At 41.5% G+C, this 18,630-nt stretch overlaps 1 protein-coding gene across 1 annotated transcript in view; it reads left to right on the top strand.

Moving 5' to 3' along the window:
• Positions 1 to 18,630, top strand: part of ANK3 (ankyrin 3) — a 548,067-nt gene that overhangs the window by 81,778 nt on the left and 447,659 nt on the right. The window contains exons 3-5 of the mRNA XM_032786555.2: positions 105 to 203; positions 616 to 714; positions 8,401 to 8,499. Coding sequence (XP_032642446.1) covers positions 105 to 203; positions 616 to 714; positions 8,401 to 8,499 — 297 coding nt within the window. The remainder of the gene's footprint in view (positions 1 to 104; positions 204 to 615; positions 715 to 8,400; positions 8,500 to 18,630) is intronic.

The raw sequence follows: 18,630 nt of genomic DNA, 5'->3' as shown, positions 1-18,630 counted from the left end.
TCTTCAGAGATAATCAGAATGGAATGTAATCCTTTGGTCTTGTGATAGATTGTTTGCTGCACTAAACAACCTGTATCAGTCTTCCTCTTTCCATTTTTTATCAGAATGGGTTGAACGCACTCCATCTTGCTTCCAAAGAAGGTCATGTAGAAGTTGTTTCAGAACTGATAAAGCGAGGTGCCAATGTGGATGCAGCAACAAAGGTCAGTAGTTCCTATCTAGCTGTTCTACTGTTTGCACAGATTCCATGTAAGCTAAGCGTCAACCAATTGATTGCAGACATTATTATAGCAGTTTAAGTAATTAAATATTTTCTCCTGATGATGCGACTCTCAAGAATTTTTCAGCCCACCTCTTGTAGGTTATAAGAAATGTCACAGATTACTAGTGAGGATGTTAGGTCACAAAAATTATAGAACATTGTCTTACTTTGTTTTGTAGAGATCTTTTAAAATATATTTGACCCTAGAAATATTATATGAAGAGTATATTAGTAGTTGAAAATATATTTTAGAGTGGGCTGTGGGGTCGACATGCTTATTCAGCTTTTCAACTGTAAATTTTTACTAATTTACTTTTAAACAGTTTTCACATTTCATCCCTCTCTAATTTCAGAAAGGAAACACAGCACTGCACATAGCCTCTCTGGCTGGCCAGACAGAAGTTGTTAAAGTGTTGGTTACGAATAAGGCCAATGTCAATGCACAGTCTCAGGTAAAGTTACTGAACTTTACTAAGAATGTTACTGAACAAAAAAAAAAAAAGTTCATTATGTCAGTGTCTTTCTCCTTTTTTAAACTGTAACATTATTACGGTGTGTAAGACAGCTTTGTTGTCATTAATGATGGCTCTGGAGAAGTGGGAGATTGATAGAGCAAGGAAAATTAGGAGTGAGCAAAATCATTCGGGTAAAATAAGAGCAGTTGTTCCTTTAATCAGCTTCCCCACCCCTAGCTATTGTCTTTTATGGCAGGCAAATGGATGAACATACCATCTCCTTGGCCCAAGGCTATTCTTGCTGGTGGCTAGCCAAACACACAGAAGATGAGGAAGATGATTTAATGTGCTTTCCAATCTCTGTCTTTCAAGGAAAGCCATTTGGGGAATAGAAGGGTGTCTCCTGAATTCTTTGATTACTTTATTTAGCCTTTTAAATTTTATGTTCAATGTTGGGAAAACCCTATTTTGAAATTAAATTACAGTCATTTTCTATTTCAAGCTTTATGCATTCTGTGCAGAAGATCAATGAGAAAATCTTGATTGTGAAATCCAGTGTTGTTTATAACTGTGCTTAAAAGTGTCATGTAATATGGAGTACAGCAAAGCACTTCACCCTTCATCTTAAGATCTGCCCTCCAGTGGTGTCCTACTAACTGCTTTGTTACCTGGCCAGAACAGATAATGAAAAAAGCAGAGTTGGTAGAGAACTCCTGGTTCAAGGAAAGATATTCTATTTCACAGTAATCCACTGTTATAGCCTGAAAGGGTTACCTCACTTTTTCTGTATAACTTTTATAAGGAAGTACTATTGGAATATGCAGAAATAAAACACTTTTTTGAATTAATGTGAAGGTCAGCTATAGAAAATTGAGAGAAAATTAAGACTGTGTTTGTTTAAAGGGATATGTTAAATATCATATATTTTTAAGAAACATATTTGTTTCCCTGTGTTTTGTAGCATATTAAAAATGAAAGAATTTAAAAAATCTGATTTACTTTTCTCCATTGTGCTGCTTGTTTACCATGTTCATTTTACTCAGCTTGGACAAAAAAAATAGTTTCACTTTCTGGTTCTTGTGCATTAGTCAAATGCTGTAGTGTTTGGTTTCTAAACAATGCAGGAGAGTGTTTAAATCCAAACAAAACAAAACAAAATTGTTTTAAAGAATTTTTCGTTTAAAAAATAATCTACTGGTTCTTCTGTTGAAGATAGAATGTTTCGCTGTAAAAACCAGGACTGCCCAGAGGATTCAGGGGGCCTGGGACAAATCGAGGGAGTTGCGGCCCTTGTATTCACCCGGTGGCGGTCCCAGTCTTCTGCTGCATTTCGGCGGCAGGGGTCCCTTTAGTTGCTCCATGTCTTTGGCGGCACTGAAGGGCCCCCCTGCCGCCGAAATGCTGTCGAAGACCGGGACCGCCACCGGGCCAGGGCTTGCAGGGCCAGGGGCCTGGGGCAAATTGCCCTACTTCCCCCTCCCCCAGGCGGCCCTGGTAATAGCACCCTTTTGTGGGTTCAGTCCTGGGAACAATCTAAAGATGCAAGCACCTATCAGAACCTCAAAGGGCTTTACCCTGACGGGCAAAAGAAGGGTGCTTTCTGCAGTTTTCTTAGTTCAATTGAGTTAGCTTAGCATGACTGAAAAGCCCTTTTAACTCTCATTAATAGGAAAGCTTTAGATCAGGGGTGGGCAAACTTCAGCCCGGGGCTCGTATCTGGCCCTTCAGCTGTGTGTGCCGCGGCTCCTCATGGCTCCCGGAAGCAGCGGCATGTCCCCCCTCTGGCTCTTACATGTAGGCACAGCCAGGAGGCGCCGCACACTGCCCCCACCCCAAGAACCATCCCCACAGCTCCCATTGGCAAGGAACCATGACCAATGGGAGCTGCATGGGTGGCGCCTGCAGATGGGACAATGCACAGAGCTACCTGGCCACACCTCTGCATAGAAGGTGCAGGGGGGACATGTCGCTGCTTGAGGTAAGCGCTACCCAGAGCCTACTCCCCGACCCGTTTCTGTGTCCCAACACCCGTGCCCCAGCCCTGATCCCTCTCCCGACCTCCTACCTCTTGGTTCCAGCCTGGAGCACCCGCCTGCACCCTCAACCCCTCATCCCCAGCCCACACCCCCAGCCAGAGTCCTCACCCACTCCTGCACCCCAACTCCCAATTTCGTGAGCATTCATGGCCTGCCATACAATTTCCATATCTAGATGTGCCCCTCAGGCCAAAAAGTTTGCCCACCTCAGCTTTTAGATCATTTGAACTGGTCATGCTGTAGTCTAGGCTCCCCCTTAGGTCTTGTCAAGACTAGGATTTAAAGGTGTGATGTTAATGTGTGATAGCTAACACATGCTAACAAACACATTTAAAAAGTGATAGTGTAGGCACTGCGCTTAACATGTGCTTAACAGGTCAAGTCTAACATTTCTTAAAGGCCTTGTTTTCACTAGCAGAGAAAGGGTAGTACTCGGAACTTCTAACACACGTTAAAATTATGACTGCCTTATCCAGACACACTAGGATTTTACCACATGCTAGTTACCATGTATTAGCTAACACATGGCAAAAAACAAAACAAAGCAAAACTCTTTTTTTCATCGTTTGGATACACCCGAGAACCTTTGTTGGCGTAAAATGCCACTGATGGGGTGGTGCAAAATTCATCTTACTTTCTCTTACTCGACAGCCCATTCAGTTCCCTCAACTGAATTGGAAGAGCATCCCCTCTAGTTTTCTGGAGATGCTCTGCCTCCTCGATTTCATCCCCTATCACCTCAGCTGTCCTCAGTGGTAACCAGGCATTGGGGAGGGAGACTATGAAGTCTACCCTGGGAAGGAGGTTTCAAATAATGGATGTGTAGTTCCTTCACAAATACCCAAGAGTGTGGATGACCTGTGGGGATTCAGCTCCTGTGTTTGGTGAGCCCCAGTGGTCGTTAAAGCCCTATGCCACAAACTTGCCTCTATCCAATGTTTGATCCTGGGTTTGAACACCAGTTGTAACACATTTGTTTATACGGCCTACAGCTTGATTTTAATTTTCTGCTGAATTTAGCAGTCTTCGGGCATGAACATTCAAAGATTAGTTTTTTCCTGATGCTGACCCTGCTTTTTGTGAGCTTGGCTCTTCCTCTTTCCCTGAAGGCAACAGCTGTCCCCTGCTGACAGAGTCAGCTTTGGGCACACAGGAAAGTAAGGCCTCTGTAAACCAAATCTCCATATTCTTTAAAAAAAAAAAAAAAGCAAACATTTACTTTTGTCTGTCCTTTGCATTTGTTCACAAGGGGTGTTAACTTCCACTCTTCCATGGGTAATAAACTTTAGACTGTGACCCTAATGGCCACTTAAAGATTAAAAAAAAAAAAAGATTATGGATTCTCTGTGGCACAATCTGAGAATTGTGATAAATTGAGGATATGCAAGAGAGTTCTCTTCCACCTTCCAGTGCTGATAGTACTTGGCTCTGCCCAATTTTGCCCTTTCATTATTTAACTAAAAAGGAGAACAGGCTTCCATTTGCACTTTAAATTCATATTTAAAACATTCTAACCCAACAGTGTTCTTGAGTTTCTTAAGGTTGAACTAAATCAATAAATAGTTGTAATAATAAACTTACTGTTTGAAAGGAAAGGAGAAAAGTTGGCACACTCTGTCTGTGTACTTTGAATTAGACTACCAAATAATAAGTGATAACTTGATATCACTTGCCCTGGTGATTTTTTCTGGACTTTTTTGTGTCTTTTTGTTAAGCAGAATTAATTGTGTGCTAACTAATTTCTCAGGCTCTGATTCAGGAAAATACTGAAGCACCTGTTTAACTTTAAGTATTGACTCCAGTAGGATATAAACACCTGCTTAAGTGCTGTCCTTAATAGCGATACTTTCCTGAATGGGATCAAAATACCCAAACGTTAACTGACTATGCAGATTGCACTTGCCATGTAAATTTGTGCTTGACCTCAACTTCGTTCTGCTAAATGTCTCATAGATACAAATACTTCTGTTGGGCAAGAGGAACATCCTCAAGTTCAGTTCCATCATCTTTATAGCTGTCCTTAACTCCAACTTCCTGTTTGCCTCCATTGTCCATAAACTTTGCATTCTGGACAGTGAAATTTCCTGGCCCCGCCACATATTCTTTGTCTGAACATGCCCCACGTAGGCCACTATCTTTTTTCCACATTGGTCAAAAATCTTCATCCATGCCTGCTCTCGTTACCATGACTATTATAATTCCCTTCCACATGTCTTCCCTTAATCCCAGCCCTCCAGAGTCCAGAATTTTGCTGCCCACTTGCTTATACAAATGTCGACATTACTCTCAATTCCACTGAGTGTCTTCCACTGATTGTCTTCAGTGTCTTCCTGTATTTGTGAGGTCCAGCTCAAAAATTCCTGAACTTGTTTTTGTTTGTCTTGTTGAGAGACTTGTCCTTCTTTGCTCCCTTCCCTGCTCCTTATGCTCCTCCTGCTTTTTGTGCCTTCATACCATCTTGCCAGTGCTGCTGTCCTCCTGCTAGAGTTCTTGACAGTTAGGAGAGCCTTCCTGTACCTCCCCACTTCATTGCCTTACTGCTATTTAAAAATGCCAGCTGAAACCTATCTTTTCTATTTTGTCTACATCTCTTAATTTTCCTCTTCCTTGGCCATTGTAATTTATTTTCACTTTATAACTGTTATTAATTAACACTCTATTTGGGGATATAGACTTTATGAAAGGCAGTGTGATACAAAAGAAGGGTCTACTTCTACTCCCACTGAAATCAATTGCAAACATCCCATTGAATTCAGTTGAAACAATATCAGGCCCTGACACTGTGTTTATTATATAGCTTCCTCATGTCCCCCATCCTCGAATTAACTCCAAATCTGTTCATTTCAGACACTAGGTCTGTTCACAGAGATGAATAATAAACACTTGTTAGCACTAGTATCTTGCTATCCAGAATGTTCTTTGGAACCTGACTGCCATTCAGCTTCACATAACATTCAAGTTCTAAAGTTCTAAGTATGTGTGCACATCTACTCCCTCTCTCCCTTTCCTGTGGGTTTTCTCCCCACCTTCCCCACCCCTATCACCATCATGTGGCCTGGCTTCTAACTCCCTCCCCAGTGACCGACCCTCAAGCTTCCAGCTCCTTTCTGCCCTGTGACTCCTCTGAGGCCTTTAGACCTTCCAATGCCATGACTCCTACACCACTCCTAAGATAGCTTTGATGTCCCACGAGGGGAAGTATATTCTCTAGCAATATTAAAATATGTGGTCTCTGTGGGTCCAGTACCACTCCCTCCAAATTCATCTAACACTTTGTGTCTTCTGATTCTACAAGTTCTCCAGAGTACATTAAATACAGTATTTCAATAGAACTACCAAGCTCCAGCGCAAATGCAGAACCTGCACATGTTGCCATTGGTAGAGGTAGAACCCACCCTTTGCTATCATTACTTCTGGGAGATGGGTGTGTAGGGTGGGATGGAGCTTGAAGCGTCAGAGAAGTTCATAGAGTGGGGACTAAAGAGATCATGGAAGAGAGGGAAGTTTGAGGACAACCATATCCCAAGCACAGGTCTTCGTTCCCAGCCTGAACAAACATCCTGGATGTGTGGACCTGTGTGCACCCCTGTTAAATACTAGACAGAGGCTGAGTCAGTATCCAGTTTAAATGCAAATAAAGTTTTGTTTTATTTTAGACTACATGGTGGGAATTTTGATAAGCCCACTCAAAGTCTCCTTTTTATTTACTTCGCACTACTATTAATATTGTTTGTACTTAGTGGTTGTGGTCCTCTCAAATCTTTACTGTACTTAGGCTGCCATAGACATTTTTGGCCATCAGAGTTGCTTAAAGTAATTGTAAAACTCAGCTATAATTTGCCCAAAGAAGAAAAAGAAGGATGATTCTTCAGATCCAATAGTCATATGAAGAGCTAGAGTGAAATGACACAGATGTGAGCCAGTAGCCAAATAACTTTAATGTCTGTAATGTATTTCTGTAATGTCAGTCACTTCTCCCCACCATTTTCATGGTAGTATATTTTCTGTTGCTGCTTCTGGCTGGCTTCCAGTCCCAGTCTCAGACTGAAGTGGTGCAATTGTACATTTAAAGCGTCTTTGAGATGATCCTCTTCACTCTGAGGGCCCAAATCCAGGAACCTGTTTGAGTCAGCGTTTACCAGTAAAGTGCATGATCCTTCCAGATCATTTCGTATTAAAATGAAAACAGTTACAGTAATACAGGGTGAGCAGCATCATATCACTTACAAGTCTGGGTAACCTGAGAGGAAATGGGACACACACAATCCACCTGAGGTCATTTCAAAGGACAATGGTCCCAGTGTGAAATATATAAACACATAATAGGACAGAGGAAGGAAGAAAAGATTGTTGATCTTATTTATGTTGTTCTATTTATTTATGCAATAAGAATTCATTTCGTAACCCAGGGTTAGTTGATTAAAATGCAGGATATGACATTTTTGAGTACCTAGTAGGTAATTTAAATTGATTAAATCTTTCCTGTTTTGCGGTATAATCAAGGCCATCTCAACTTAAACCACTTCAAAATGCAAATCTGCAGGATTGTTAAGTTGCTTTACAGGTGGCTTGAGCACAGCAAAGCTATTTTATAAACCCATTAGGCCATTTTATTTTTATGGGTGGAATTAGTGATGCTGTGGATTTCAGAAATCCGTGTAATGTTAGAGACTTGGAGAAAAATCATACATGAGTTTAATGTTAACCTCCAAAGCAAAGTACTAAATGGAATGACCCTCCCACCCCTCTCCCAGACCCCTGAAGGATTGTGTTCCTTATTGTTGGAGCAGTGACAGAAGTCTTGATTGTAAGAGGAGACTCACTCACCTAAAAACTGTTGGTTAGAAACTCACTCATCTTAGTAACTATGCAGACTGGGTATTTTATTGTTTGAAGTCACGCACTCAAATGTAATCTGAGAAACAACTTTGACTTTTCAGAAATGCTGAGGAAATCCCTATTTAACATCACTAAATCTTGCTGGCCCTGAGATCTCATGGTGCCTATAAAGAGATAACTGGTTGAGCACAGGGACAGTCCACCTTCTTGGTTGTTTGAAGAGATGAAATCATAGGAAATTCTGAAGAATTTAGAAGAAAAGGGACGGACACAGACGATTAAAAACAATGGAAAGGTGATCAAAAATTGCCCTAATTTTCCAAAGGGTCATTGCCTCCAGGATCCCCTTGAAATGTGTATTATATTTTCCTGCTCACTTTGGCATGTCCATATTGTCCACTGCGTCTGTGAGATCTAATAAACCGTCTATCCGGAATGGTTTTGCCTGGATACTTTGATTTTAGTCTTGTATGTTTACATTTGAAAGAAAGGGAAAACATTCCCAGCTGGCTGTAAGGAATTCCCTTAGATGGACCTGTCCGGTTGAAAGCTTACATCATGCCCCCTGTCCACAGTATTGTAGCATCTGAGACCTTCTCCTACTCCCACTGAAGTCAATGGAGGTTTTGCCATTAACTTCTTTATGGGCAGGAGCAGAATTATTCTTACGCATCGACCTGAACGCAGCAGATCTTCAGCGCGTTCAAGGCATATTTGTGGAGGGCATTGGTTATGAATTGTATGTAATAGAATATATTGTTTTAGAACCCTACAAACAATATTTATACAATATGTTTTTCTATTTCAGAATGGTTTCACACCATTGTATATGGCAGCCCAAGAAAATCACCTGGAAGTTGTTAAGTTTCTTCTTGACAATGGTGCAAGTCAGAGCCTTGCTACTGAGGTAAAAGATCAAGTTTTGCTTCATATAAACAAAGTTTAATGTACGTAAGAGGATTTTATCACCAGCTTTTACAGATGGAGTTTTGCATCAGTTCTTCACAGAGAGAATTACAAACTAATAAAATGCTCCATCTAGGAATCTTATTAATGAATTTTGAGCTATTGAATTTTTCATTGTTTTTAATCATTTATAATAGTTGAGTCCCAGATTTTTAAATGTATTTAGGTGTTGCAATGCTGTGTGCAGCAACACCTAACTATCTTTAAAAATCTGGGCCTTAGTCTTTAACAATAAACATAAATAATCACATTATACTAATGACATTGAATAAAGCATTTTTAATAGCTTCATAGTAATCATAGGTAGTGGATAAATGATTAGAGCAGAGGGTTGGGGATCAGGCAACAAGAGTGCTCCATCTGATTTGCTTAACCATGAGCAAGTTCCTAACCGTTTAGTGTCCTTTTTTTTGTCATTAAAAGGGAGATAATACTAACCTCGTTAGGAGTACCTGAAAGGAAAGGTGCTGTGTAAGTGTAAAATATTCATAGTTGTAGCAGCACCAGAAATATTCATATACTTTAAATACAAGTCACTGAAATCTCCTTTACAAACAATTTTTTTTCAAATGACTCAAATTTAGTTATGAGTGCCAATTTGAATGTTTGGTCTCTCTATAATTTCATAATTCATTCTGCTCCTGTTAAATTTTAATTTTGTAAAGGAAATTGTTTAAAAAAAAAACTATCTAGGTTTTAGAAGACTGTAAAAAATAGTTAAATGTCTTCCATGTAACATTAGTTTATTGTACCAGCATGTATTGAAAGTGTGTACTAATGTCTATGCTGTATTTAAGTAACACTTTTTGTTTCTTCTGAAATCAGCGCTACAGAAAACAAAATTAATTGCTAATGGATTGAAATTGTTTCAAAATTCAATAGCAATTAGTTTATAACTAAAGTCCCATTACAGCAAACTTCCTTTTTACAGAAATGTGTATAAGATTACTAAAATCCCCAAATGTTGATGTTAAAGCTTTTACCTACTGTAAATAGAGCTGATCAAAAGCTGGAATTTGTATTTTGTGGGAAGTGTCAGAGTTCTGAGATCCCCCAGGGTTTTCAGGCTTTGGTTTTGCGGATGGATCCTGTTGCACGGATGGATGCCAAGTTACAGTACCACTCATTGAAATTTGGCCATCAGAAGGCTTGCAGCACTCCCCTTCCCCCCCAAAAAAGTCTGGTGCCCCAGCAGTGTATAGCCACTGTTGTATGGGAGCGGAGGGGGCTGCACACTGAAGCTTGCCTATGGTGAAAATTGTCTTGACTGGCCTCTACCTAGAAACTTGAGCTCCCCAGCTGCGCAGGAGGCAAGCTGGCAGGACTGCAGGTAGAGTTTCATCAAATGTTCAATGAAACTGATGCGTTTCCACAAAATGCTAAATCAGCATTTAGAAAATATGTCTATAAAATTATACTTATATACTGTATTCCTTTCTAGCTATTATGTATCTGCTTGCTTTCTTGACCTTACCATGTGAGTGTAGTTTCAAATAGATTTGGGGAAAAAATTTTTATATAGTACCAGCTAATTTCACCTCAGGAGAAGTTAATGGAATTACACAAGTGATTAATGTAGCCTTAGCACTGGTGTATGTACATCTTTGTTTTTATTAAGGTTTTTATAGATCTATTTTCTTTTGTCACTTATATTGTTACAATTCTTTGGTATCAAATTGCCACATAACAAACGTTAATCAAAAATAAAACCTTTAAACTGTTTTGATTTTATCTTAAAATAACTGACAAAAGAGACAATGGTTTTCTTTAACTTTTGTTGTTGTTAAAGTGTAGCTCTTACTTCCTAAACAGATGACATACCGATAGTTACTTGTAATAGCAGTTTGTGGGTCACATCTTCAGATGGCACATGGTGGAAATGCATTCTTGTCCATGGTAATATTCTCAATCATAGTTTACTTGTCAGTATTACAGTAGTCACTTTTTCTTCAAGTGCCGGTCCCTGTGTGTATTCCACTGATGGTACACATGCACTCCATGTGCCCAGAGCCAGAGAATTTGAAAGCAGTGTCTGTTGGTCCTCAATGTGCCTTGGCTCTCCTTGTGCCTCCAACTGAGGAGATAAAGGGTGGGGCGGGCTGACCACCTCTTCAGTTCCTTCTCACTGCTGCACGGTCTGGGTTGGAACCTCCAGTTTCCGAAGGTTCAGCTTGTTTATCTTTGGCAAATATATTTAGATATCTGTAAATAGTTTTTATATTCTAGATTTGTAAAGTTTTTATCTGTTAGTTTTACTGTTACATAGTTAGTCTCCTCAACTTGGAGAGCACCCTCACCCACTGTACCCAGTTTGGCTAATGAACTATGCCCAGGATTCCAGGCTTCAAAATTTTTGCTTCCTGCCTGCAGTATTTCTCAGTCAGTGACGACCACCAACGCTGTTTGTACTACCTCAGGGAAGCCCACATTGCAGCAAGGTGCACCATCTGCTGTTTGTTCTCCAGTTGTACCTGGGAAGGGTGGGAACTTTACCATAGGAAGTACCTGATGGAAAAGGCCATGAGGCCTCAATCAGACCCAGGCAGGGGCACCTGCCTCTGCCCTGTACACCAATCTGACTCAGCAAGGAGTGTGCAGCCTGCCACAAGGTTTGAATCAGGAGTGAAGGAGTCTACCCCCCCCACAGATTCCTCGGTGGGGTCTTGTTGGGAGAGCAGGAGCATTCTCATAAACATGAAGCTGTCTTCCTCCAAATGCACTTTGAAGAAGTCTTTTCCAGCCATGCCTAAACCAGGCACTAGCTCAGCTCAAGAGAACTTAATACATCCTAAGTCTCAGAGGCATGATAAGATAGTGCTCCATTGACTCTGGTTCGTGATCTGGGGGTACTGGTGGTTCCAGTACCTCCCAAGCACAAACCCTAGCACCAATGACAACCTGTCACCAAGAGCATCAGTTACCCACAGTTCTATCTTTGTCTTCAATGTCTGTGACTCAAACAGTCTCTACTGCGGCTCTGGTGGTTCGAGCACACTGGACGCCTCTCACTCCAGGAAGAGCCAGGCCCTATGCTCCTCTTGAAGACATCTTCACTCTCCCAGACCCAGAGTCTCTCATTGCTTCAGGTCCCTTCATTATGAGAAAGGTTCTGACTCCATCAGGGGAGCTGGCCTTTGGAAGCAATTTGTTTCCCATTCCATCTTTGGGCTATGATTTCCTTCTAGTGCCATTGTCAGTACTGCCTTTGGAACCGAATTCAGCTTTCTCCTCTTCGGAAGATTCTGAACCACGCAGTGAACCATTATTCCCTCCTCCTCCAAGACACACCTTCCTGGTCAGAAGACCTGAGCCAACTTGGGACCAACCTTCATCTCATCCATCTTGGAACTGTTAGCAGTCCATATCTTGGGGACTACTGCAACCCCAGTTCAATCCATCTTATTACTTGTACTATTGTCCATGCTGGGGCTCATGGGACCAGTACTATCCCATAGAGTTACTCTGGTTTGCTAGGGAGTCTTCCCTTTTGTCCCCTTTGAGGTGACAACTGGCACAGTTCCCAGATCCTACTGAGGAGGAGGACAAGGAATATACATCGGACCTGTGGGGTTGACCAGATCTGACGGGATTGCTGTCTTCATTGCCAAATGAGGCAGTGACTCCCAGGTCTTCATCCCCCCTTGATGACTATAAGCAATTCCAGGAACTTCTTCGCAGAATTGTAGGGGAGCTTCAGATTCTTCTTGACAAGGTTTACGATCGTAAACACAAGCTCCTGAACATCCTTCAGTACTCCGGATCCAGTAGAATTGAACTCCCAGTTAACAAGGCCATCCTGGAGCTCACTGGGATAGCATACCCCAGCTACCTGTGCTCCTACCCTTAAAAGGACAGAGAAACAGCATTATGTCCCAACTAAGAGGGCAGAATGGTGATCTAAGCTGCCACAAAGAGATCTAGGCAGCAATGCCCCAATCTACCTTGGTTAATAAAGATGACAAGCATCTCGACTTGTTGGGAAGGAGCATCTTTTCTTTTCCCAGCTTCCAGTTCAGGATAGCCAATTAACAAGCACTACTCGCTAAGTACAAGTCTCTGAGCTATTCTGAATTTGTGGACTTTATTGACCATCTCTCCCACAGCAGGAGAGTGCTCATTTCCAGGCTCTCATTGTTGCCGGGACCGCTCTCCAATCAGCAGTTGATGCGGCTGATACATCTTCCAGGGCAATGGCTACTGCAATAGCAATTTGCTGGGAGTTGTGGCTCCATGCTTCCGGGTTTCCCAGGGAGGTCCTTCCCTTTGAGACAAATCTGTTTAATCAGAAGATAGATGAGTCATTACACATTTTAAAGGACTCCAGGGCAACCCTCCATTCACTGGGAATATATATATCTGCCCCAAAGAGAAAATTTCCTTACAATAATGCAAACATAGACTGATTGCTCAAAAGTTCTTCCACCAGAGACCTTTTGAGCCACTGTGTAAGAGGCAGAGAGCTCAAAAGGCCCATTTTCCCACACCTTCTGTAGTGAGTTCCTCATGCCAGTTCCAGACCTCAGCTGAACATTATTTTTGGGAGCTTGAAGGCTGCGAACCACTGAATGCAATAGCTCATGACTCCCACGCACTCTTTGGGGATCATCTATCACGCTTTATCAACATCTGGAGTGCAATAACAGACAAAATGAGTGCTCAGTGTCATCCATTCTGGTTTTATGATAGAGTTTGCATCCGTATCCCCTTCAAAACCCCTTTACCCACCCCCTCTACACAGCCACTCTCATGAGAACATTGTTAAACAAGAAATGCAATCTCTCTTACACAGGGGAGCAATACGCAGGTTCCTGTTCAGTATCAAGGAAAGGGTTTTACTCAACACATTTCCTAATCCCCAAAAAGAAAGGTGGTTGGAGAGACATTCTGAACCTCTGCTATCTCAAAATCTTTATTTGCAAACTCAAGTTTTGTATGGTCACGGTGGCATCTATAATTCCATCCCTGGAAAAAGATGTGGTTTACAGCTCTCAACATGAAGGAGGTCTACTTTCATGTGGATATTTATCTCACTCATTGATGCTTCCTAAGATTCATTGTTGGCTCTGACCACTTTCAGGACAGAATACTCCCTTTTGACATTGCTGCCGCCCCCAGGGTCTTTACCAAGGTGTTTTCTGTCATAGCAGCCTATGTCAGGGGCTGTGGTTTCATCTTCCCCTACCTCGAGGATTGGCTTTCTGTCATCAGTTTGCACTAAGATGCTCATGCGTCAGCTTGGATAATACTACAACTCATATTCTCTGGGGGTCAGTGTAAACACCAAAAATCCATTCTCACCCCAACACAGACTCTGCACTCCATTGGGGCAGCCTTAATTCCATTATGACAAGGCTTACTTGCTGAGAGAGAGGTTTCAGGCTATGAACTTATAACAAACCCCAGAGTGATTGTCAAGACCTCTCTCCCAGGCCATATGGCCTCATTCACTTAGATCATGATTTTTACAAGATTCCATCTCTGTTTCCTATAAGCATGGCTTCAGACTGTGCACTAGCCAAACTGACAGTCCATGAACACGATAGTGACAGTCCCACCAGAGTTGTATCATGGAGGAAGAATCCCTGTCAGATTTGCATCGACTTTCCTTTCCCTGCCTTTGCACCAGACAGGATGATCATTACTGGTGCATCCCTGTTGTGTTGGGGAGCTCACATGGACTACTATACAGCACAAGGCACCTGAGCATCTTGAGAGCACAGGATACACATTAATGTTCTAGAGTTATGAGCAGTCTGAAGGACTTGGAAAACCTTTCTCCCATTCATTCAAGGTCACCATGCCCTCGTAACATCAGACAACATTACAACCATCTTTTACATCAACAAACAGAGAGGAGTGAAATCCACCCCCATGTGTGGAGGCAGTCAGTCTATGGAACTGGTGCATCGGTTGTCAGATTACCCGGTTGGCAGTCTACCTCCCAGGAAACCAGAATATGCTGGAGGACTCTCTCAGCAGATGCTTTACAGTTGATCATGAGTGGGAGCTTCATAACTCTGTGGTTAAAAAAAAATGTTTGCTTTTTGAGGGACCCCCATCAAGCAGCTGTTTGCCTACCAAACAAATGGGAAGTATAACATACACTGTTCCAGAGGAGCCCTGGGTTGCCGCCACAGTGCAACACTCTTTGCCTTCTGTGGTCAGATCCTCTGAACTATGCCTTCCCTCCACTATCACACCTATCTCAAGTTTTGTGCAAGATACCACAGGACAGGGCATAAGTTGCTCCCATTACCCCCAACTGTCCCAGACAGTTTTGATTCCCAAGCCTACTACACATGTTGTTGTCTTGGGCAGTTATTCATGTGTTTCTCAATCTCCTGACTCAGGTCAATGACAAGATCAGGCATCTCAACCCATGACTGTTTCATCTCAGAGCCTGGTTTTTGGATGGGCATTGTCCTTACAGCAATCATGTTGTGAAGCTATACAGAACACCCTTTTTAATAGTAGGAAGGATTCCACTAGGAAATGTTGCCTAGCCAAGTGGAAACATTTCTGTTATCTGGGTGCATCAAATACCTCCACTGAGCAGTTAATCAGTGCCTATCATCTGGCTTCACAGGACTACTTGATCTTCACACACCCTCTGACTAGCAGATTCGGCAAAGACCTAATCACAACCTTTCCACCTATTAAAGAAAATCCTACTCCTCAGTGGGACTTGAACCTTGTTCTCTCAGTACTCACTAAGCCTCTTTTTGAACCGTTAGCTTCTTGCTCCATGTCTCTCCTATCCATGAAGGTCACATTCCTGGTAACTATCACCTCAGCAAAGAGGGTTAGTGAGCTTGGGGCATTGATGGTGAATCCTCCTGATATTCCATACGGACAAGGTTTCATTATGTTTAGATCCTAAATTCACACCCAAAGCAGTCTCTGAATTCAGTCTATCCACTTATCTGTGTTTCACAAAACCTCATGCGTCCTCAGAAGAAAGGAGGCTCATTTCCCTCGATGTTCAGTGGGCCTTAGCCTTTTATCTGCAGAGAACAAAAACAATCAGAAAATCCTCTAGAATATTTGTCACAATTGTGGAAGGCGTCAAAGAATCTTGAAATGGATCTCAGTCTGTATTTTGCTCTATCAGCTGTCTTATCTTCCCTCTGCTTATAGGGGGAGAACTCATTCCAGAGTAGTGCAGGCAACATTTCTGGTGCCTCTACTTGATATTCATAAGGCAGCTACAGAGAGGTCGGTCCACACATCTGCTGGACGCTGTGCCTTGGTACAGGGCGCCTCTGCTGATTCATTTTTTGGAACAGCAGCCCTTAACTGGTCTCTGCAATCTATGACCTCACACTCTCCTACTATCTGAGTACTGCTTGCCAGTCACTGACAGTGGAATACACATAGGGATCAGCACTTTAGAAGACTTGAATCTTACTAATCTTATAGTAACTGGAGGTTCTTCCAAATGCTTAGTCCCTATCTGTATTCTACTACCCACCCTCCTCCTCCTCCTCCTCCTCTGCTTCAGATCTTCTCTGACTTGCAGTGGAGAAGGAACTGGAGAGGCAGTTGGTCCACTCTGCCCTTTATCTCTGGTCAGAGGCATGAGGTAAGCCACAGTGCATGTGCAGACCAACGGAGACTGCTTTCAAAATTCTCCAGCTCTGGGCACATGGAGTGCATGTGTACCCGTAGTGGAATAGTGATAGGGGCCACACTTCTCAAAGAACCTCCAGTTGCTATACGGTAAGTAACTTTCTTATGTACAGAACAGATGGGCCATTCCTTTGTAGATCTTCAGAAACTGAGGTTATAGGAAGCTGCTCAAATCGTGCCATCCCCCCCTTCTATCCCTCTATGTGCAGAAAGGAGAAAATGTATTCTTAGTGACCTTTATTTTAATTAGCACTTAGAAGCCACTAGAAATCAAAGGAACCGTAAACTGCAGGGAACACCTGATCAGAGGAGTTTATGTTGCTGGAGAACCTGCTTTCTCTTTTTTGTTGTTGTTTTTTTTTAGGTGAATCAATTGGCTACTCATGCAGCTGGCTATTGAAAACATTAGGTACTCCTCATTTTGACGTATGTCACTCTTAGAAAACAATGCTCTCATCAAAAGACATTTGCCATCTTATTCTACATTGCATCTGATCACATGGGGCTTCTCTGTTTTTCAGGGGTACTGTACTTACAGGAAAAAGACACAGGAATTCAAACAATACAGATACTTGGGTGAAAAATATAATGTAAAGACAAATGTTCCTTTTCTGTACCTGAATTTCTCACTGTAGAGTCAGGGAGCCCAACTAAACATACCATCACTTGATTGAAAATATTTAGTATGTGACTTACACAGAAATGAATCTAACGGGATTCTAAGATAAACCTCTAGCTGCACTGTTTGCTTAGAAAATTTGCTATATGCATTAAACCTCATAGCGTGTTTTTAGGATACCTTGGTAGATCCCGTGGATGTGTTCATACAGTAGCTCAAGTTCAAAATGGTAATATTTACTGTACAAGAAAGAAAAATTATGAGCCATCACATTGAGGGTCTAGTTACCATGGTGATAGGCTAGAAATCTACGTAGGTAGGTATTTAAATAGATTGGTGTTGATATCACACACAGAAAAATTATGAGATTTCACCATGGCTAGTCTGGCTACCTCTCACCATTTTTTTCGTCTTCACTTACCTCTTTTCCTTTTCTCTATTTCTTTCCCTTCAATCTGAACCATTTTCTCCTGCCTCAAAACCCCCCCAAAAACAGAGCTCTCTGTTTTGTACTGACTACATCCCTCCTTACCAAGAGGTTTAAAAATGTGGAGTGATATAACTTTCTGTACTCCCCAGCCCCATTGCCATTCACACTTAGTACATCTCAAATGTTATATTCTGTGCGCTTGCTGTAGAGTGACCAGATATCCCGATTTTATAGAGGCAGTCCCAACTTTTGGGTTTTTTTCTTATATAGGCTCCTATTACCCTCTACCCCCTGTTCAGATTTTTCACATTTGGTGTCTGGTCACCCTAGCTTGCTGCCCCTTCTTCTGAAGATGAATCTTGTCTATATTTTCTAACGAATGTTCTCTTTGAGAAGGGCCAGAACTGAGGTAGCTAACTTGCCTGCCCATGGATATTACACATATGCTTGCTATTCAAAGAGCATTACATTAGTGAGAGGGGCCATCTTTCTGCCTCGGATAGCTCTCTACATTTTAATGGTTGATCTCAAAACCTTATCTAGAACATATCCAAAACTCTTATGTTTTGCAAATGAGCTGGAAATTTTTCAAGACTCTTGGTATTTCCTGGTATTGCTCAAGTCAGAAATACCCTAAATTGCCTTCCTTTTGACATTGTGGTCCTTGTACTTTCCAATCCAAGAAGTGATTGATGGAAAACATTTAAAAAAAAAATCCCCATCGTTAGCATAGGGTCTTCAATCACAGAAATGTTTAGTTTGGTTAAATTTGAATGCAGAGATTAAGGTAACTTCTTGGGTTTTTTAATTCATTGGGCTGTCCACAATCACAGATTCTGCTAATATGCATTATCAGACAGTGAAATGCAATCCCAGAAGTTGGCACGTTTATTCGAGTGTATTTTTTTCAATAAAAAGTTTTGTCATAAAAAAATTGGGTTTTGAGAAAGGAATTTTTTGGAATTATTTAATATAAAACAGTAAAATAAGAAATTTTACTGTAAAAAGAGTTTTGGGTATTTTCCTTTTTTTTTAATTTCAAAATTGTGGGGAAATGGCTGTTTTCTCTCATTTTTTTTTTACTCTTCTCCTTTTTTCTATTGTAAAAGAGGGTGGGGGCTTATGTGGTTTTTTGGTGGGGAAAAAAATGAGACAAAGTAAGAATTTCACTTTTAAGCATGAGTGTTAAAAATGTTACTTTTGTTTCTAAAAAGTTACCGCTTTTTCTCATTTAACACAAAATAAGACTAACTTTTTTTAAAGCGGGGAAAAAAGGCAGGAGAAAGTGTTTCCACTACTATCACCGCGTTTTCTCACTTTTTTACATACTTCTTTACACATTCTCTCTCTCTCTCTCCTCCCCCCTCCCACTTCCTCGCCCCTAAATTTTTCAG

This window comes from Chelonoidis abingdonii, chromosome 15, assembly GCF_003597395.2.
Source record: "Chelonoidis abingdonii isolate Lonesome George chromosome 15, CheloAbing_2.0, whole genome shotgun sequence".
Classification (NCBI taxonomy): Eukaryota; Metazoa; Chordata; order Testudines; family Testudinidae; genus Chelonoidis; species Chelonoidis abingdonii.
The sequence above is the reverse complement of the archived record's forward strand: the minus strand, read 5'-3'. Positions and strand labels throughout refer to the sequence as shown.